Below are 23,358 nucleotides of genomic sequence, written 5' to 3'. Positions count from 1 at the left end.
CACAAGCAGGGGGAGTGGGAAAGGAAGAAGCAGGCTCATAGCGGAAGAGCCTGATGTGGGGCTCGATCCCAGAACGCCGGGATCACGCCCTGAGCCAAAGGCAGACGCTTAACCTCTGTGCCACCCAGGCGCCCCAGACAAAGTAGACTTTTTTTTTTTTTAAAGATTTTATTTATTTATTTGACAGAGAGAGAGATAGCCAGCGAGAGAGGGAACACAAGCAGGGGGAATGGGAGAGGAAGAAGCAGGCTCATAGCGGAGGAGCCTGACGTGGGGCTCGATCCCATAGCGCCGGGATCACGCCCTGCGCCGAAGGCAGACGCCTAACCGCTATGCCACCCAGGTGCCCCCAAAGTAGACTTTAAAACAAAGACTGTGATAATAGACAAAGAAGGGCATTACATAATGTAAAGAGGTCAATCTAACAAAAAGATATAACACTTTTAAATATATATGCACCCAATACAGGAGCACCAAGATATATAAAACCAAGATTAATGAACCTAAAGGGAGAAACTGACAGCAATACACTGATAGTAGAGGACTTTCACATCCTACTTACATCACTGGGTAGGTCATGCAAATTCAAAATTAATAAGGAAACACTGGCCTTAAATGACACATTAGACCAGATGCACATAATATATATACAAAGACATTCCATCAAAAAGCAACAGAATACACATTCTTTTCAACTGTACATGGAACATTCTCCAAGACAGATCACATATTAGACCACAAAACAAGTCTCAGTAGATTCAGGAAGATTGAAATCTTATCAAGTATCTTTTCTGACTACAGTGGTATGAAAGTAGAAATCAATTACAAAAAGAAAGCTGGAAAAAACACAAAAATGTGCAGATAAAACAACATGCTACTAAAAAACCTATGGGTAATCAAAGATGTCAATGAAGAAATTAAAAAAAAAAAACGAACAACCTACAGACTAATGAAAACAGAATTATGACATACCAAAATCTGTGCGACATAGCAAAAGGGACTTAAGAGGGAAAATCATAACAGACTTACCTCCATAAGCAAGAAAAATAATCAATCTAACTTTACACCTACCGGAGCTAGGAAAAAAAATTAAGAAACAAGCCCAAAATCAGTAGAGAGAAGGAAATAATAAATACAGAGTGGAAAGAAATGAAATACAGGGTTCCTGGGTGGCTCAGTCATTAAGCGTCTGCCTTCTGCTCAGGTCATGATCCAGGGGTCCTGGGATCAAGCCCCGCATAGGGCTCCCTGCTTGACGGGGAGCCTGCTTCTCCCTCTCCCACTCCTCCCGCTTGTGTTCCCTCTCTTGCTGTGTCTCTCTCTCTGTCAAATAAATAAATAAAATCTTTAAAAAAAAAAAAGAAATGAAATAGAGACCTAAAAAACAATAGAAAAGATCAATGAAACTAAGAGCTGATTTTTTGAAAAGATAAATGAAACTGAAAAACCTTTAGCTAGACTAACCAAGAAAAAAGAGAGAAGGTTCCAATAAATAAAATCAGAAAGGAAAGAACAGAATGTACAACTAACATCACAGAAATACAAAGGACCATAAAAACTACTACAAGCATTTACATGCTAACAAAGTGGACAATCTGGAAGAAATGCATAAATTCGGAGAAACATACTCTTCCAAGACTGAGTCATGAAGAAACAGAAAATCTGAACAGACCAATTACTGGTAAGGAGAGTGAATCAATAATCAAAAACTTCCCAAAAAACACAAGTCCAGGACCAGACAGCGTCACAGGTGAATTCTACTAAACGTTCAAAGATTTAATACCTATCCTTCTCAAACTCTTCCAAAAAATTAAAGAGGAGGAAACACTTCCAAAGTCATTTTATGAGGCTAGCATAACCCCGATACCAATACCAGAGAAGGACATCACAAAAAAAGAAAATTATAGGTCAATATCATCAATGAACATTAATGCAGAAATTGTCAACAAAATATTAAAAAACTGAAAACAACAATAAAATAAAAAGACCATAGAACATGATCTAGTGGGACTGATTCCAGGGATACAAAGATGGCTCAACATCTGCAAATCAATGTGACACACCACATTAACAAAATGAAGGCTAAAAATTATATGATCATCTCAATAACTGCAGAAAAAGCATTTGACTCAATTCAACACCATTTTTAATAAAAACTCAACAAAGAAGGCATAGAGGGAATATATGTCAACACAGTAAATGCCATATATGACAAACCCACAGCTAATATCACAGTCAATGGAGAATAGTTGAAAATGTTTCCTCTAAAATCAAGAATAAGACAAAAATGGCCACTTACCACTTCTATTCAACACAGTGTTGAACATACCAACCAAAATAACTAGGCAAGAAAAAGGAATAAAAAGCATCCAAATGATAAAGGAAGAAGAAAAAGTGTCACTATCTGCAATGACATGATACTATACATAGAAAACTCAAAAGACTCCAAAAAAAAAAACCTGTTAGAACTGATGAATGAATTCAGTAAAGTAGCAGGATACGAAATCGACACACAGAAATCTGTGGCATTTGTGTATACTAATCACAAATTATCAGAGTAATTAAGAAACTAATTCCATTTAAATTGCATCAAAAACCTAGGAATAAATTTAACCAAGGTGAAAGACCTACACATTGAAAACTGTAAGACACTGATGAAAGAAAATGAAGACACAAATAAATGGAAAAAATACTCCATGATCATGGATTGGAAAAATAGAGTTAAAATGTCCATACTACCCAAAGCAATCTACAGATTCAGTGCAATACTTATCAAAATTCCAGTGAATTTTTTTTTTTTTTACAGAACCAGAACAAATAATTCTAAAATTTGCATGGTACCACAAAAGATCTTCAATAGCCAAATCACTGTTGAGAAAGAAGAACAAAGGTGAAAGTATCACAGTCCCTGATTTCAAACTATGCTACAAAACACAGTAATCAAAACAGTACTCTATTAGCCTAAAAACAGACACACATATCAATGAAATGAAATGGAGAGCCCAGAATGAAGCCCATGCATATATGGACAATTAATTTATGATAAAGGAGCCAAGAACACACAACGGAGAAAAGGCATTCTCTTCAACAAATGGAGCTGAAAAGGGGCATCTGGGTGGCTCAGTCCATTAAGCATCTGCCTTCAACTCAGGTCATGATCTAGGGATCCTGGGATCGAGCCCCATGTAGGGCTTCCCTGCTCAGCTGCGAGTCTGCTTCTCCCTCTGCTCCTCCCCCGATCATGCTCACTCTCTCTCTCTCTCTCTCTCTCATTCATAAATAAATACAGACATTAATCTTTAAAAAAAAAATACAGCTGGAAAAACTAGACAGCCACATGCAACACAATGAAGTTAGACCACTATCTTACACGATGCACAAAAATTAACTCAAAATGGATTAAAAACCTGAATGTAAGATCTGAAACCATAAAATTCCTAGAAGAAAACATAAGCAGTAAGCCCCTCAACATGAGTCCTAGTGATGTTTTTTGTGTATCTGATTCCAAACGCAAGGGAAATAGAAGCAAAAATAAACAAATGAGATTACATCAAATTGAAAATCTTTTGCGTAGTTAAAGAAATGGTCATCAAAACAAACATGATCTACTGAATGGGAAATTTTTGCAACTCATATATCCAATAAAGGATTAAGATCCAAAATATATAAAGAACTCAAGGAACAACAAAAAAAGAAACAATCCAATTAAAAAATGCGCAGAGGATCTGAATAGTCATTTTTTCAAAGAAGACATACAGATGGCCAACAGGCACATAGAAAGATGTTAAACATCACTAATCATCAGGAAAATGCAAATCAAAACAACAAGGAGGTATCACCTCTCACCATTTAGAAGAGAGTACAAAAAGACAAGAAATAACAAATGTTGGCAAGGATGTGGAAAAAAAGGACCTCTCATACCCAATTGATGGGAATGTAAATTGGTGCAGCCACTATGGAAAGCAGATGTATATTTCACAAAAGAATAAGAATAGGACTACCATATGATCCAGCTATTCCACTTCTAGATATTTATCCAAAGAAAACAAAAATGCTGATTCAAAAGATATACGCACCCCTCTGTTCATTGCTGCATTATTTACAATGACTAAGAAATACAAACCACCTAAATGTTCATCAATGGATGAATGGAAAAAGAAGATGTGGGGTGTGTGTGTGCGCGCGCACTATAATGGAATACTACTCAGCTTGCTATTTGCAACAACATAGATAGACCGTGAAGGTTTATACTAAGTGAAATAAATCACACAGAGAAAAACAAATACCATATGATTCCACTCATGTGGAATCTACAAAGGAAAACAAAACAAAAACAAACTCATAGATACAAGAGAACAGACAGATGGTTACAGAGGGGGAGGGTGGGAGATGGAGGTGGGTGAAATGGTTGAAGGGGGTCAGTTGTAGGGTGATGGATTATAACTAGACTTGTAGCGGTGATCGCTTTGTAGTACACACAGATGGCAACTTACAATATTGTACACCTGAAACTTAAATAACGTTATATACCAATTTTAACTCAATTTACAAAAAGAAAATGAGTATAGCCCACAGTTTCAAAGTTCAGCCTTAAAATCCACATTCAGGTCAAAGGAGGTGGGAATGACTGAGACAAGTAGGTACAAGAGATCTGGTCTGGTAAGGCAGCTTCCTAAATTCTCCCCCTCTCTGCCCTAAGAGATCAGCGTGTCTCACACTGGGCTGCACATTAAAATCAACAGAAGGGCTTTTTTAAAAACATTGATTCCTGAGCCCCATCCCCAGAAACTAGCTGCATCAGACTCAGGGGGTGGGGTCTTGGCACATGGTGATTGTCCTGTGCAGCACTACGCCTGAGAATTGGTGCTTTCCGGGGGGCCTTGCCTCAGTCTCACATACTGCATTCCTGACCCGTTCCCACCGTGTGCCCACCCACCCTCCATCCCATCCACCCTTGAGAATTTTACAGGAAATCAGAATGTACCCCTTGCACTACTGGATGCAAGGGCCCTGCCTTCCTCCCCCCCCCCCCACTTTCACGTTCTCTCTCTAGAAATACCCCTTGGGGCTTATCAGTATCGGTGCCCCACAGACATATCCTCATACTTATGGAAAAGTATGATTGTTTTTATGGGTTTATTTCTACACCTGGTCCACAAGCCTGCTTTCTTCTCCTTTTCCAATCAGCTATTCCCAAAAAAGAGTTCTTTATACATGTTAGTCAATACTTAAGAAGAGACCCTATGGGGTCTCTGGCCTCCCCTAGGGCAAGTGGTCCTAAACCATACTCAAGAGAAGTTGTGTATCAAGACATACACTGAGGCAGGGGCGCCTGGCGGGCTCAGTTGGTAGAGCGCGCAACTCTTAATCTCCGGGTTGTGAGTTCAAACCCCACACTGGGGGAAGAGCCTTCTTAAAATACAAAAGGAAGGAAGGAACTGAGGGATTTCATACCTAAAACTAAATGGTGATTCCTTTTCTTCACAGAGCAAAAGGCAAATAAGTTAGTAGATAGAATTTCCTCAATTTTCAGATTATCCTCCCCCCAAAACTTTCTTAAATCTTTAGTGCCTGCTCCATTGCTTGCCTCTTCTAGAGCTAACTAAAAGATGTATCTGATTTTTGCTCTTGCAAATGAAATCTACCACTATGTCCTGTGATTTCAAGAGCACTAACTCCACTGAATGACCACCAGAACATGTGGAGAACTACTGCCTCAAGGATCTGAAAAGTCCAACTGGTCCCCATCCCAAACTAGAAGCCCCCGGGGATGGTTTCCTGCTCCACAGTCGGGGGGTTTTATGGTCACACATACTCTAAGATGAGGGAGCAGAGATGTTGGAGTGATGCAGTGGCTTACGTACATGCGAGGGACCAGAGGGAAGTCCATCTGTCCATCCGTCCCAGGTGCTTCTCTCTCCCTCCTTCTCCCTCCCCCCCAACCCCACCCCACTGCCGCCATCGTGAAGAGCTCTTCTCTGAAGGTTTTAGAATTTGTCAGTTTCCCATCATTCTAAGTCACTTAAATGAATGTTGAGCCTTGTGAATCCCTAACACCTGTTACACCAAATTTCGATTGCAGTAATGAGACAAGAGCAAGTGAACCAGTACAGCCACAGCAGCCATCTGACCTTAAAGCCAGAGAGCAACATCACCCAGGCTCAGCTCTGCCCAGAGTACCCGTTACCCTACTTCCATGTCCTTGACCTCCCTCTTAGAAATCTGCAACACTAGCCTCGTTATCAGAGACTCCTCTCTGATCTCAGCCAGGTCCAACTGAAGGCAGAGATGAGGGCTCCTACAGCAGAATGCCCTGTGGAAATGTTTGCCAGAGTAGTTCTCATTCCTTCCAGAGCCATCAGTCTCAGACTTTTCTCTTATAAAAACAAAATAAATTCAATATTTGCCTACTGGAAACTAGAGCTAGTACAATTAAGCACAGACTCTCGTCTCTCAATTGTCTCATAGAACAGACTGTTTGGGATTGCATTTCAAAAACTTACAGCTGATTTTTCTTTCTTTTTATCACTTTTACAGAGACATGCGAGAAATGAAAAATCTTTTGAGCAAACTCAGGGAAACTATGCCTTTACCGTTGAAAAATCAAGGTAAGTCTTGCCATTTCTCTTTGAGGCAAAGGATGTTTGTAACATGATCACCTTGGGACTTGTTTCTTGAGAAATTACAAATATGTTTTACACAAACAATAGAAGGCACTGAATATACATTCCTCTCTCTTCAAGAAGATACGGTAATGAAAATGGAGCCCCTCAGGCGAACACAGTGGCGCTCTGAGGAGAGCCAAGATACACTCTGACCCTCAAACAGAGGCCTCCTCCACTGGCCCTGTCAGTCAAGAACATGTATTCACTGACAAGCAGTGAAAAGCACTAGACCAGGTGTGGCAAATACAAACAACTAAAGACTTGGCCCTTGCCTTTAAGAAGCAGGACATTAAGGAGGGCACATGATGTAAGGAGCACTGAGTATTATATAAGACTGAGGAATCACTGACCTCCACCTTTGAAACCAATATTACATTTTATGTTAATGAATTGAATTTGAATTTTTAAAAAAATTTACAGCCCAGAGGAAGAGACTTAAGAAATTTCCAAAGGGGGCACTTGGGTGGCTCAATCCCTTAAGCACCTGACTCTTGATTTCAGCTCAGGTCAAGATTTCAGGGTTGTCAGGTGGAGCCCCGCCTCAGGCTCCGTGCTCAGGGTGGAGTCAGCTTGAAATTCTCTCTCCCTCTGCCCCTCACCCTGCGTGCAGCACGTGCACACGCACGTGTCCTCTCTCTCTCAATAAATATTTTTTTAAAAATTAAGAAATTTCCAAAGAAAGACCTCTGTCATCTACATGTTTAGTTATCTAAAAGAAGTAATAATTAACATACTGAGACCTTACAGCGTGCCACTGTGATTCTGCACCCAGTTCCAAAGTGTGGGAGTGGTTTTCCACACCACCAAGAAATTCGTGGACACCACCACGGTGTCCTGCAATTTATCTGAATTCTGAGATGACCTGCAGGACAGCACCAGATCCCCTAAATAAAGGGCTACAAGACTGCCCTCCCCCACCACTTGAGATGTACAGACTGGAAGTTCCAAGGACCCCCTCCACGGGTTCGGTTAATTTGCTAAAGCGGCTCATAGAACTCAGAGAAGCATTTTACTTACTAGATCACCAGATGTCACAAAAGGATGTAACTCGGGAACAGCCAGATGTCAGATGCAAACATAGGGTCTGGGTAAGAACAAGCAGATTCCATCCCTCCCCCAGCACACCCTGCTTGCACATCTCCACGTGTTCACCAACCCGGAAGCTCTCCGAACCTGTCCTTTGTTGTTGTTTATGGAGGCTTCCTTACATAGGCGTGATTGATTGAATCACTGGCCATTGGTGATCGAACTCAATCTTCAGTTCTCTCTTCCCCAGAGGTTGGGGGTGGGACTGAAAGTTCCAAGCCTCTAATCACACATTTGGTTCTCCTAGCAACCAGCCCCCATCCTGAGGCGGTTTTTGAAAGTAACGTCATTAACATAACAAAAGACACCTTGGCGCTATCAGCCTTTAGGAAATTCCAAGGGTTTTAGGAGCTTTGAGCCAGGAATGAGGTGGAAGACCAAAGACATTCCTTATTATAAATCACAATATCACAACTACTATCCTAAATACTTCACATGTATTAACTATATTTGCTTATTTAATTCTCGTAATGTCTTTGAGGGAAATGCTATTAGTGTTTCCCAATTTACAGGAAACTGAGGCAAAGACAGGTTAACTAACTCAGCTTAGGTCACATAGACTGTAAGTAGAAAGGTTGGGACGTGATTCCAGGCAGTCTGTCTCCAGAGCTATCCTATGGGAATATACACCTGAACACAGAAATGGGGAGGTATTTTCACTAGAATGTAACTTCCATGAGGGAAGGGCCTCTACATGCTTCTGTTAACTATTATTGCATCTTCTGTGCTCAGAGCAATGCCTAGAACATGGTAGAACGACACCCGGCATACACAATAAATGTTCGTTAGTCTGCGCCCAAATTTCATCCCCCACCCCCACCCCAAGGTCTGATGATAGGTACGAAGGACCACCCTCAACACTCACTGAGCATGCGTAGCCAGAGCAGCCTGACCGGAAGCGTCAGCTTCAGAGAGCGCTACAGAGAGGGTGCGGAAAGGGTTTTGGAGTAAGAAAGAAACTCCTCTGGTTTCCGCTGATCAAAGCAGAGGGAGGACAGGGTGCTGCCTGGCTCTGAGAGGATTTGGCAGCCGAGCTGGAGAGACTGTTGGCTCGGGGAGCGGCGTGGCAGAAGGTGGAGAGGTGGAAGTGAGAACACCAGATGAAGAGGCCGAGATGTAGTGTGGCCCGCGCGGCATGGGATGGAGGCAGGGTGTCAGAAAATAAGACAAAGCAGGGGTGTGGAGCAGCAGTCAACTACCTCGAAGCACCCCTGCAGCGCCTGGGATCAGACTAACAGGCTTGAGCCCTGGCCGTAGTGCTGTAGAGACCTGGCGGTGGTTTCAGGAAGCAGACAGGGTGTAGTGATGAGAGGGCGCTCCGGCCACAGCCTGGAAGACTGTTGCTAGAAATGCGCATGGTGGTGGGGACTGGGGACTTCGGATGAAGGCGATCCTTGGGTTCGAATGCTGGCTCTGCCACTTACCAACCTTGTGTCCCGGAGTAATCTGTTCAGCTTCCAAAGATTTCAATTTCCTCATCCCTGAAGAGGAGATAAGAGCATTACTTACTTCAGAGGGCTGTTGGGGGGTTTAAATGAAGCACCGCAGGTCTTGTGTCTGCTCCCGACCTTGCCGAGAGCAGACACTGGACAGATGCTTTATTGTGATGACTGTTGCTGGTATGGGTATTCTTTACCAGCCGGCCCAGCCAGTCTAGCTCAGGAGAATGCCCCATCATCGTCCAACAGAACAGCCCCGGCTTCCGCTCGTTGATCTGGAGCCCGCAGTACGGACGGAACATTGGTCCCTGGGACTTTGGAGTTGGAGTTCATGTCTGAAACTGTTCTCAGTTTCTTTATCTGTTTGGCAAGGTCCCCCATCAGGAGCATGGAGGCTTCTCGCTGTACCTCATCGTCAGCTGCCCAAGAGGATGCCTGCCAGGGCCCGCAGAGTGAATGGCACGTGTGCCGTCTAGTTTCTAGTCTAAATCAAACCATCCAAAACGTCCCCTCCACGTTTCATGAAAATACATCCAACGGTTCCGGAAACATGCACTAATGGAAAAACAGAAACTTCAGTTTATTTTCTTGGGACATTTTTATAATCATAAAGGGTAGAACTATTTTGTGTGACTTTGTATTCCTCTTATAACCAGAAAAAAGTAGAATTTTAAATACATTTTCAAAAAATAATAGTAATAAATGATTGATACGGTGAGTAAAAACATGACTGAAAAGGGAATAATCCAAATAACTGATACTCGCGATTTAAACCCTATATCTGTGTAGAGCAAGAAAAGGAAAAAACTAGGAGATTCAAGGACCTGTTCGGGAGGGAATGATGCAGTAGGATTTTGAATAATAATAAAACAAATTGAGGTGAAGGCTTCGATTCAGGTAAATTCAGGTTTCTTCAGTTAGGGGGAAAATGGGACCCTCAGCATGAGATGCCACATCTCGGTTCTTTATGGGTTTCATGGGGATCATAGCATGATGTCTCTAGGAGCTGACCAGTGAAGACAGTGGGATGTGAATCTGAACCGGAGAGTCTGAGAAAGCCTGAGTGAGGGAAAGCAGGTCTCTCGGGTCCTACAGGGAACATTTTTTAGGGATTGCATATGGCACCATTTTAATGAACAAATCAGCCAGATTGCTCTGTTTGACTCTGTATACCAAGCTAGACCATAAGAGCTTTCCCATGACCTTCCTGGATTTCTTTTGCAGCTGATCTGTTTATTCTATGGGTGTTGGTGAACATATCCAAGAAATGGTGTGGGGTGAAATGTGGAAAAATATATCCCAGTTCTTTTCTCTAGGACCTTATTGTCAAAACATCTTTGTAACTGGATGAAAACCATTATAGAAAGCCATCTGGTTTTTTTCTGGCTTCTTACTTCCTTTCTCTTTTTATTCCATTTACATGTGTTTTGAAGCAGAGAGGGAAAAAAGGGGAAAGATACCACGCCTGGTTCCCTTTGTTCCTACCTCAAACCCTGACCAAGTGAAAATCCTGCCAGGCGGGCACTGGGGGAACCGCCCCTGGAAGCGCTTAGATGCGTGTGTTCTCCAGGCTCCACCCTAGTCCTCACCTCAGAAACTTCCATGTTTATTTTAGCATTTAAAGATTCAGCCGTATCTTCCCCCCTTCCTACCACAATCAAAACTGGACTCAACAACAGTTTGTTGTACAGTGATTTTCAGTGACAAATAAAGGAAGGGAGCCAAGAGCAGGAATTTTAATGCTTAGGAATTATGGCCTCGTTTGAGACAGTGCCTTTTCTTCCTCATCCTTCCAGTTTAAGGCTGGAGACAAAGAGAGGCACGAAAGAAAAGCGAGCTGCCCTCTTTCTACGGCAGCCCCTCAGCAGGCTCCTGACCACGTCCAGGTCTCCTGGCTCTCAGCCCACTGTTCTTTCCACTGCTTCAGCGCCTCTCCTGTCCTACATTCTGGGTCACTGGCAGTGCTGTAGGGAGCTTCATTAATTATGATAGTCTTGCTGTGTCAAATGGATTACAAATGGAACCACCTGTGGAGAGCCTGCAAGGTTACTGACAAAGGCTAAAAGGAGACTGGAAAGTGAAGGGCAAGCATCTTCTAAATGTGTGTTGTAATCAAACAAAACAAGTTGGCAGAAATAAATTAAGCCTGAAAGACAGTTTCACCTTTTCCAGAATTCTGACTTAATGAATGCTGTGGGGTGTGTTTGTATGTTCACTCTTGCCTAGAATTTGGTCGTTGATACCAGGCATTAGAATCAGTCTGAGGTGGATCCATAGGGAATTGAATCTGTTCTAGAACGGGTCCCCCTCCTGGGGACAGTGCTACTCCAGACTAAAGTGGATCTAGGAACAGTTCCCCCAGATTCATACTCTCAGTGCACTCCAGTCTGGAGCCCCCATATCCACTCGAGCCATGTCATGCAGCAGTGTTTGATATCCGGCTGAAGAACAGGAGACAGTTATGCCCCCCAGCAGCCTAGAGATGATCTTTTAGGTCCTTTCGCCAGGGCCTCCTATAAAGACTTCGTGTGCTTCAGTCTGGTGTTACTCTGAACATTACTCTGGGTGGTTTTTACTCCGGCAGCCCCATATTCTCTATAATCTCTGCAACTTTCCATCCAGGATTCAGTATGCCATATGTACTTCCTCTCTCTCCTCCAATTAATTCACACCTCACTGATCACACATCACTTTCTTAATGCATTAGTCTATGTTCAGCCCCTACTCACAAATGTTACATTCCTACTCATCGTCTACTAAAGGAAGAACAGACGTTTTACCCTAGCATCTGGTGTCCCTGCCATCCTCTAACATGTGATGGTAACCTATAATGTGCCAAGTTCTGTGTCAGGGGCTGAGAAGATCTTTCCCTCTAGAGGTTCTCTATCTCAACAGAACAGGCTGGATGAGAATCACCTGGAAAGCCTTCCCAAATGACAGGCTTCCCCTCACAGAGATTGGGATCATGTTTTGGGGGTAGGGCATGTGAATTCTAGAAACAACTGACACACACACACACACACACACACACACACACTCTATTGGACAAAAAAACTAGTGCTTAGAATGTAACAGGACCATAATAGCTAGACACAGGTCACTACAAGGGTATATTGGATTCTCACCTAGCCCAATGTGAGTTGCAAGGGTTGGGGTGTGGGATGGGGGAGAGGGTTGCTGGTATTGAGAATTGCTTTTTGGAAAGTGAGCTCAGATTTCTGAGGATGAATCAGAGTTAGTCAAAGAAAGAGATGGAAAAAAGAAAAGAAAAAAAAGGTGGAGGGAAAAAAGAGCATCTAGGCAAAAGATTCTGGATATTGAAGGTATATGAGGAGATGGGAGGACAGGGCATTTCGATGAACTACAAGCACTTCATTAGTTGGGAAAGTGGTTAGAAAACAGGCAAGGAAGACTAAAAAAGTAGGTGGGCCTATATCATTAAAATGCCTATAATTCATGTTAAGAGGTTGGGACTTTATCCTGAAGCCATTGGAGGGATTCAGTTAGGAGGCAGATGCAATAATCCAGGTGAGAAACGCTTAAGGTCTGACCTAAAGCCAGGAGGTCGGAGAAGAGGATATGAACAACTGGATGGGCTACATGAGAGAAAAGGCAGAAACAAGGATGAAACCCAGGTTCCAAGTTGGAGAGCAGGGTGAATGCTGGTGTCTGTTCACTAAGTCAGAGAGAACAGAGGAGGAGCAGTAGAGATAGAAGATGATTGAAGTTGTGGAGATGGAGGAGCTCCAGGAATGATACTCGGTGGTAAACAGCAGGTCGTATGCTGAGGTGAGACGTGTGAGCTGGGAGGCTGGAAATACATATTTAACCATCATCGGCATCATGGTAATTGAAGCCTTCAGAATGGTTGACACCACCCAAGGAGAGTGTGCATACAGCAGAGCCTGGAATACCACAGTTTAAGTTTTGAGGGGAAAGAACTGAAGTTTACAAAGGGGACTGAGAAGAAAATCAGAAAAACATTATGAAATAAATCAAAGAAAGTTGCAAGCTAATCTTGGAGGCACTGGCATTTGTCTAAGAAGGGAGGACTTTTCTGGAAAAAGGAATGGCATGCGTAAAGCCAGAGAGGCAAGAGAAGGCACAGTCCTATTTAGGGAATTCTATGTATTTCTGTTTTGTACTATTCCCTCCTTCATGCACCTTTCAGTCCACCCTTCATTCTGGACTGGACTGTTTACTTGGACCCAAATTCAAGTTGCCTCTGACCTCCATGACTTTGTTCACACTGTTCTCTCCATCCTGAGAGCCCCTCTCCTCCTTCATCAAATGTACAAGTTCTCCTCATCCCTTGTGACCTAGCATGAATACCAAGACCTCCATGATTTTCCACAATTATCTTCTTCCTTCTCCACTTGGGAGTAATTCCCCTCTTTGGAATTCTCATAGCGTTGTATCTGTATCTCTCTTATGGCATTTTAATGAAGCTTCCTAGTTACTCAAGCAAACATCCTTGAGACCAAAACCACCTTTGTATTAGGATCCATCAAGTATCATCGCCGGCACCCAACATGGAGCCTGCACTTAGCAGGCCTTTGATTAATGCAGGGCTTCTCAGAGTGCAGCCTCAGGACCAGCAACATCAACATTTCTGGGAACTTGTAAGCAATCTAAATACTCCGGCCCCACTCCAGACCTATTGATTCAGAAACTCCAGAGGGAGGGCCAGCGATCTGTACTTTAACACGCCCTCAGATGATGTTCAATGCAGCTAATGTTTGAGAACCACTGGGTTAGCTGAAGGTCTCTTTTTTTTTTTTTTTCTGGAAGAGAAATTTGCAACTACAGTTACATTCTCCTGATTCTGAGAACATAGCACTTCTCCTGATTCTGAGAACATAGCTTGAAATTGAAATGCTCAGTTGATTATTTGAAAACTTCTTACTTTTATGTCCTTCTGTTTCTTAACATATCATCCATATAAGAAATCTTGTATTAGCAAAAGAAATTTGAGCAACAGACAAATGGTCTCATTGTGCCTTAGGGGATTCTGGTATCCTTGGCTTCAGTAGTATCCAGGAATTAAGCTTCAAATGACCAAGATTTGAACTTGCTGATGGCTGAATTGTGTATTCTCCTTTCCTTTCGCTTTCTCCTCTGCTTTCCTCCCTCCCTTTCCCTTTCTCCACTTTTCATTTTCACATCTAAAACTGTCCTTGGTTACAGCTGTCTCAGAGTATGCACTTCAGAGAAAAGATGCTATAAAAGTCTCAAACGTTCACCATAAAAATCAAAGGTTCCCCAGCAAGGTCAGGTGGATTAGCCCAGAAAGCTGAGAACGAGTCGGGGAAACATTCCATTTTGTTCACAGTCTTTTGGCAGCCCAAAATTTCAGAGACAGGATTTCAATCAATGTGGAAAGACATCTTTCCTTGGAGTTGAATTCACTCCAAACCATTCCAGGCATACTCACTGCTGGTGAATTTCAGCATTTACTGCTGGTGTCAGCTTCCTAGGGTGTAGAAAGCTGCTCTGAATTTCTGCCAAGAATTTTTGAGCTTTTGTGTCACCTCAACCCTAGGTGATGATCAGACAAGCTCTGGGCTAGGCGAAGGTGTCACAAATGCTCAACAGAGATGCCCCAAACCAGCAGTCATCCTTAATAGGCAGCCCGTCATTTGCTTAACATCTGAGCACCTTCTCATCGATTCTAACACTTCCTATTCATGTGACGGCTGTGTGCGTGCGTGTGTGTGTGCGTGTGTGTGTGTGTGTGTGTGTGTGTAGCACTCAAGTGAATGTATATGTGTATATCTACTTAGCTATATATAGATAGGTAGATATGAAAAGAAGGCTGAGTGAGGAGAATTTCAATAGCAATAAAGGTTTTTTGATTCACTGTAATGAATGCACAGATACAAGGGTCAGTCTTGATACAAATCCCATAATAACTGCGTATAATACCTGTGTGCTTTTCATACGTAAAAAAAGAGAACATGGGAGCACACATCCCACAAGAGCATACACATACCACAGCATACACATATACGGTTTCTTTGTAAATACAAATTGTAGGAGACATGTCCTCACGCAGTGGGAACAATACACATCAGCATTGCATTTTACAATATATAAATACCCATTGGGTCATTCCCCAAATCTCTTAAATGTTTGGAGAAAGGGAAGGATATATGGACATTCAGGAAACAGACCTTCCAAATCTTCAATGGAAATAGAGAGATTTTTCCTCCCTATAAATATCACCACCGTTTTTGTGATTCTGTTCAAGGAACCACCGAATTCCTGGGGAACTTGTGTTTCGGGAAGTACAGTCAGTATCCCAAGAAATACCAAAAGATGAAATTCTTTACTCTTCAGAGTCTGCTCTTGGCCATATCCAGTTAGGTTAAGTTCATTCGTCATTTGGCGGTTAGTAAGGGTCCTAAAACCGATGAGAAAGTGAGTTATCATTTCTTCCTGTTCCAAACAGACCATGATTCATCTCTGAGAGATTCTCCTGAGAAATGAGGCTCCCATATAGTGTTTGACTTTGCTTTCTGAATCTTAACTATTTGGGGCAAGTTTAAGTATAAAACAGAGAGGTCCTATTTTTAGTCTCAAAAATGTTGACATCCAGAGTATAGTGAAAAGCTTTTCACCACAGGAAGGACAAAGAGCATCCTCTTTTTCTGCACATTCACGGGATATGAATCTTAAGAGCGAGTACTAGTCTGTGAGACCGGGAGAGCGCACTGTGTTTGATTAATTTGATGTGCTCGGCCGGGGCGCCTGCTTTCTTCCCCGGCTCTGACTTGCTACTCTGGTTCTATCTAAATGTATAGCACAGGGCACCATTCCAAGGAACACTGTCCACTTGGTGAGTGAGGCTAATTTACAAATAAGTATGACACATGGCAGCCTTTGGGGAAGGTGAGGAAAAGCCCAGACGCTTGGGTGACGCAAATGACGTAAGAGGACTGGGAAACCAGAACTTGTGTTTGTTCTTGATAGTTTACTGAGCTGTCTAGGCTCAGTAATCAAGAAAACCCACCCTCATCCACAAACTGGTTTTCTTGAAGTGGCGCACATCTCTCACTTTATCCGCCCCTTCGTGCAATTCCTGATTCGGGGCTCTTTCCCAAGGTCCTATATCCACCAGGTTAGGATGGGGAAAGGAGGGAGCCCCTTAGCTCTGCTCTGGGCTGGCAAACGCCTAGGTGCGTAACAGTTATCAGAGCCAGCCAGCTATTTTGTGGCCCCTCTCTCCAGTCTGATCATGACCTAGTATTCCCCCCGCCAAGTGGTAATTTCCAGATCATGTCTGTGTGGTCCCTCTTCCAGCCTCTGGGACCAGACTGCCGGTTCTGCTACAACAAGGCTTTTTCTATCCAACCTCTCTTTTGGACTGCGCTATTTTCTTAAAACCCAGCTCCCTAAACTGAATTTGGTTTACTAGTTTATTTCTTCCTCTCCTTGTCATCGTGCTAAAAATTTTAACCCAAAACTTACAAATTCAACAGCTGGCAATCTTAGAATGCCCTTGTGTATAGAAATCTCTAGAAATCGCTAGGCAAAGACTCAACAAGGAACAGTTGGGAAACTTCTTCCTGAGGCATAAAGTAGGTAAGTGGAAGCAAGACAATGGTCCTCTGTAAAGGAAAATAGTTAATAGTAGCTGTATTTATTGAGCACTTCCTCTGTGCTAGGCACGTAGGACGCCAGCCAAGCTTCCTGCTTCTCATAGATTATTTCCCATAATCTTTATCTACGGTAAGTATTATTAAACCCTATTTTACATACAGGAAAACTGAAGCTTCCAGTTACATGTTCAAAGTCACAGAGCTAGGAAATAGCAGAGGTGAGTTTAGAAAAGAGGCCGGCCTTACTCCAAAACAGGGGCTTTTTCTAAAAAGTTACACATCCCCCAACTGAAAGAGGCCTCCAAGCAGCTTACATTTAATTCTAAGCCATGGTTCTCAACGGCAGGCTACGTGCCCACCCCCCCACCCCCATCACCACCAAAAAAAGAACATTCTGCCGCTATCTGGGGACGTTTTTGGTCGTCACAACTGGTGGCGCACTGTCACTGGCATCTAGTGAGTAGACAGGGCCAGGGAAGCTGCTAATACGCTACAGTGCTCGGGACAGCCCCAACAGCAAAGAATGATCTGGTCCCAAATGGCCAGTAGTGCTGAAGTCAAGAAACCTTGATTGAAAAGATGAGGGATTTTTAAAGCCAATTCATAAAACCCAGGTTATTTTGTCTGTAATTCACTCATATGTACATTCTGTCCCATCACAGATGACAGCAGCCTTCTAAATCTAACTCCCTACCCCCTGGTTAGAAGACGGAAGAGAAGGTTCTTTGGGCTGTGTTGTCTGGTCTCAAGCTAGGAAATTCCTCCTGGAAACCCACCATTGCGAAGACCTGAAAATATCGCAGAACCTGAGGACCTCCAGACAGCTGAACCACAATTACTGGGTTTTGACTATGTTTTCTATGCTTCCTTATTACTTTTATTCGCCTCCCCCTGCCCTTTTAAATGATTTTACATTTGAAAGCAGCTGCTGTCAAGGGGGAAAAAAAAAAGATTCAAAAAGCAGGCTGTTTTTAAAAGGATTTTTAAAGCTGACATTGTGCATGTCTGCTCCAAACCATACCATGACAGATGCTAGAATTATGGTTTTTAAATTATTTAAAGGTTTTTTTAAATGTATTATACAGAGAAAAATTATTTCATGTATAATAGTATATCTTTAGCTCTTGCTGATCTCATGTGAACAATTTACCATATATGAAAGTCTCTAAACATAGAAATCTATCTAAAACTACAAAACTGTGTTCAAAAATCCAATCTATTAATATTATTAGAAATAATATTATAATCGAACATATACCACCTCACCTATTGCTTTGTCTGCACCCATTTACATTTAGTCTTCCATTCTGTCAGAATCCAAGAGCTTCTACATAAAGATATCTTAATTTATAATGCAACAAAAACCATATATGAAACGTATTTAAATTTTGTAAATACACAATAATCCTAATACCTTCGTACAATGCACATGGGCAACTAATTTCCTTTGATCCAATGGTGTCTTTTTCAGCTTCTTGGAGAATGAAGTAATCCAGTTAGAAAACGGTGTAGTAACATATACAATTACCCTCAAATGTAAAATTGAATATTATCACATTTTGTTCTAATTAAAATCTGAAGCATGATGTCTGCACATCAGCATAGTGTTAAATCTTATAGGGCATGCTGGAATTAGCTCAGATCGTAAAAATATTTAACATTTTACGTTAATAAAATCTTTTTAGTTAAGCTAAGCTTGTCTCATTTTAGATGACTATGCAGATATGACTTTTCCAATGTGTACTTGGTGTCTTGTCTTATGCTTAGAATCTTGAAAGCAGGACACATTAAGCAATACTATATTTTAGAAAGGAGGAAGCCACACGCTTTTTCTGCTCATAGCTCTGTTATGATCTTCCTCACGAAACCTGTAACATGGTACAAATTTTGTTGTATTTTCCCCTGTTCTTCCTTGGCCCGTTACCCAAACAGAATTTCCCTTGGGTTGAGAGATCAGGGCTTTGGACTTCTTCTCTTGCTTTCCAAAATCTTAGAAATCCTAAAGTCACACAAGAGGCACCGGTGTCTAGTCCAAAAAAGGATGAGCTAGATTCCTCTCAGTGGTTTATCCAAGATGCATCTTTAATCCCGACCCTGTACTTTCTCAGTACTTATGTACACAGGCATTTATATGTCCAATATTTTGACACAACAACTAAATATACTTAAGCTGTTAGCTTTAGTGAAGATGAAGGTAGCTGGATAGGAACTACTAGAATAAATCTTGTATTAGATTGACCTATATGAAACTGCTGATATTTGACTGTTTTGACCCACAAAAATGGCAATTTCATACGGTTCAACCTAGTATCTGATGTTGTGAAAATTATACTTGGAATTGTCTTCTAGCTTTTGTGATTGAAAACAAAAGGATGAGAGGATTGGGAGAGATCTCAAAAGACTATGCAGTCTCTATTTAGATCATACTAGCTGGTTTTTGGCCTTATTCTTGGAGTCCAGAGTTGTGTTCCAATGAACTGGTAATTAACACATGGTTATAGGTATACCTGACCTCAGATAAAGAGGTATCCTTGGAAGTTACACGAGAAAATCACAACTTTCTTAATCAAATATTTGTAAAACAGTTGTTGGAATATGCTATTTAGAGACTCTTAGAATGAACATCCCCTTGCAAAGTAGGTACCCACGCCCAGATATATCTGGTCTGCAAACCCTGATTTCATAAAGCAGGTTTGACTAAAGTTTAATATATTTTTTGAATATGGTTCATTTTTATCCCCTGTGGTTAATTCATTTAATCATTTAAGGTCCATTGTTTTAGAAATTATAAAATAGCCCAGTTGGGCCCGCTCTTGGCTCCCGTCTTTGCCCTTACCCACCTTTCCACTATACCGAACCCTTAGCTTCAATCTGGTTCCTATTAGTTCATGCCAAGTTATTAACCGATACGCCCAGCCTTGGTGTTCAGCACGTTCCTCTAAATGCTTGACCCGAATCACTTCTGCTTGGTTAACTTGTGCTCACTCTCGCCTTAGTCTCGGTATGAAAGGAATACTTACCTCCTGTGCCATTGTCCTTTGTACAACTGAAGACTGTTAATAAATTCAGGTCTCACCTCCAGGTCTGGGAGGGCTATAGTCGCTATTCATGGAGATGGGAATTTGTCTAATTCCCCAGCTAGGCTTTCCATAGCTAAGGTAAATAAATTCAGCCACCTTATCTTTTATTCATAGTGCCTGTTTCCCAGACTTTGATTGGTTTTGTAGTTCCTGTGGACACACTCCAAGATTTATAGGTCTCCTTTCACTAGCAGGTCCTAAAATTAAATTTAGTGCTCCGAGTCGTGATGACCTACACTGGCTCATAATGGCAATAGACAGCTCACCATCTCCCATTAGATATGCCAACGCATCTCTTCAGGAGCTGACCCCACTCTCCTCTCACCTACCAAAGGACTTTCTCAGGTGTCGTCCATGAGATAGAAGTCTACTGCCTCGGCCTCCTGCTGGTAATTCGCTTTCAGATTAGCAATAATACTGAGCTGATCTCTAGGGGTAAGGTGAGGACACTGAACCCATTCCGTTGCATGTACTCACATGCTGAAACTGGAAGACGATGTCAACTTTTTCTGGCACACCCTCACCCATTTTACCACCATAATTTTAATAGCCCGTGTTGATTCATTTCTTTTCTTCAGATTACAGAGGCAATATATGTTCTTGGTGGGAAACCAGAAACATACCATCAAGTATAAAGAAAATAAAAGCCACCTGAATCCCACCACAATCATATTGCTTAAAATCACATTTCCAGGCTGTAAGTCAGTCAGTGGCTGGGGCCAAAGGCACTTGTAGGTAAAGTGCGGGCGATGCCCACAAGGCCGAGGTATCACTTTAAAGTATCTGCCCACCCATGTTTTGCACGCCTCCAGGAGCAGATCGACTGCAAACTTCTGGTTGAGCCATTGTTCAAGGGTGCAAAGAAGACTTTAGAAGTAGCACAGCCCTGATGCCTCCTCTAATGAAAGTTCTTAGGGAAATTCTAAAATCCTGCCGGATGAGTTTGTTCCTCGGTGCTCCTCTAACCGTTGGATACTTACTGTATGGCAATACTGCCACCTACCGAACGCTGAGCTTTAGAAAAAGAAGGGAAAATAAATGCAGAGAGCATAAAGGCATCTCATTTATTTTAGACAGCAAACAACGGGCCAGATTAACAATGTCCCATATGGAATTCAGATTCTGGAAGTCTCAAAGTTGAAAGGGTGGAGAATATCATCCAGACTAACTTCCCATGCCACACGCATACACCTAAGCACTGTGTGTCATTTCTTTGTATTCTAGGACATCACCAAATGCAAAATGCTCAGCTTGCAGATAACTATAGACAGGATGAGAAAAACCAGGGATGTTATTGGCCCATAATAAATCATTATAATTAAATAGAAAGATCAGAAATAAACCCAAGAACACAGAAGAATTGAATGCATTATAAAGATGGTATTTCAAATCTGTGAAAAAAGTTGGATTACTAAATAATTTGGGATGACTGGTTGGCCATGTATGGGGGAAAATACTAGATCTATACCTCACAATTTCCGTCAAAATAAATTCTAGGCGAAGTTAAGATTTAGATGTTAAAGCACATAAGCATATAAAAGGACTAGCAGGCAATATTAACAAATATTTACGTAATTTTGCTATGGAAAAAAAAAGCGTTTCTAAGCAGGACAACAAAGGAAGAAACCAAATAGAAAAAGATGGATAGATTTGACCAATTAAAAATACGGAACTCTTATACGGTAAAAAATAACAAACCAAATTAAGAGAAAACAAAATTTGAAATATATGCAACAAAGAGCATAGATCTCTAATATATATCAAGAGCAAACTCCATTACCCTTGGGAAGTTTCTATGATGTACAACCTTCCCAACCAAGTGTTCCCATTTCATTGTTTCCCCATTGCACTTTTCAAATTATTTTGAAAAGTTTGTCTGTTTATCTTCACTAAACTGAAAGTTCAAGAAAGCAGCAGCCATGTCTTTTTCGCTTACTGTTATATCCTCAATACTTAACACAGTGCTAGACACAAAGCAAATACTGAAAACATATTTATTGTGTGAGTGAATAATGAATGCATGAATAAATTACATTTTATCATCAAAAAGAATCAAACTTTCCAGTAGAAAATTGAGCCAAGGACACAAACTGGCAGTGTACCATAAATTAATGAACTAATAATAAATATGAAAATATTTAACTAGTAATAAAAAATGCAAATTATTACAATATATTCCTTTTTATGTATCAGAAAGACAAAGGGTATAAAGAATTATAGTTCCCAGGGACAGGACATATGGAAATGAACATTCTCTCACAGAGTCAACAAGGGTGTAAATTGATCTGATCTTTCTGGAAAATATTTGGGCAATATATTTTTTATGCCAAATACTTCCACTTTAGGGAAATTCTCCTCAACAAAAGCCAAGAAAAATGAACTAAGATACATTCATTCATTATTCAAAAAACATTTAAAAAAAGGATGTTTATAGGAGCATTATTTGGAGGAATGGAAAAAAAATATAAGTAAGCCTACAATATAGGGTTGGTTTAATATGGTATATCCTTTCAATGGAAGACTGTGCACCAATTAAGAGTAAGCACTAAATGTATAGTCATGGAAATAAACAGCTATATTGTTAAATGAAAAAGGAAGTTACAGAAGAATATAGTATGTTTCCATTTAAAAAGTATACATATACATGTGTGCGTTACAGCATCCGAAAGGATATTTGCTAAAATGTTAACAGCATCTATCTCTGGGAGGTGAGATTTGGAGCAACTCTATTTTCTTTTTGCATATCTGTAATTTCTGGTTTTTCCACAATGAGCATGTAGTATCTGTATAGTTTTTTCAGGGAATAAACAACAATGTTCACGATATATCTTAAATGAAAAAACACGTTATAAAACAGTATGTATAGTATGACACAATATTTGTAAAAAAGAAAATTATATATAAATATATCTATGTATGTATATATATGCATAAGAAGCTAGAAGGACATACACTAAAATGTTAATAGTAGTTATTTATGGGTAGTGGGATTATGGGTGATTATTTTTTCTTTTTGCTTTTCTGTGTTTTCTAATTTTTCTACAATGAATATGTATTCCTTGTGTAATAAAAACTAATAATAAAAGTTTAAAAAAAATGAAAAAGTGAGACATTGTGACCCCACTTGCTCTCATCCTGCCCACCAACCCCCTGGACTTAGTCCTCCTCGTCACTGTGTGGGCTGTGGGGATAGGGAGAGGAAACACCAGGCCCCCATCACTTTGGGAAGACAGAATAGCAAGCCAGACAAAGGGGATGTAGGGGGAAGAAGGGAAGAGAGAAAGAATGAATTAAGTGAAGGCAAAGTCACTAGTGGAAGGATTAAAGCAGGCTTTGGAAACATTTTCCCTGACAATAGCAGGGAGTCTCTAAATTTAACTCAGTTCTCCTGATAGCTGTGACCAACGGAAAAAAATAAAAACAAACCGAAAAAACACTGAGTTAAAGAAGCTTGTTTCCTGGTAAAAGGAATTCTATACATGTCTGG

General features: G+C 41.2%; 1 protein-coding gene across 1 annotated transcript in view; it reads left to right on the top strand.

Annotated features, from left to right (window-relative positions):
- The window catches only part of RGS7BP (regulator of G protein signaling 7 binding protein), a 103,166-nt gene extending 80,187 nt beyond the window's left edge, over positions 1 to 22,979 (top strand). Inside the window, exons 5-6 of the mRNA XM_045794269.2 lie at positions 6,538 to 6,608; positions 17,454 to 22,979. Coding sequence (XP_045650225.1) covers positions 6,538 to 6,608; positions 17,454 to 17,545 — 163 coding nt within the window. The 3' untranslated portion in view covers positions 17,546 to 22,979. The remainder of the gene's footprint in view (positions 1 to 6,537; positions 6,609 to 17,453) is intronic.
- Positions 22,980 to 23,358: the final 379 nt, after the last annotated feature.

The sequence above is a fragment of the Ursus americanus genome, chromosome 5 (genome assembly GCF_024610735.1).
Source record: "Ursus americanus isolate L20-20 chromosome 5, mUrsAme1.1.p, whole genome shotgun sequence".
NCBI classification, from domain to species: Eukaryota; Metazoa; Chordata; class Mammalia; order Carnivora; family Ursidae; genus Ursus; species Ursus americanus.
This window is presented reverse-complemented; position numbering and strand designations above follow the sequence as displayed.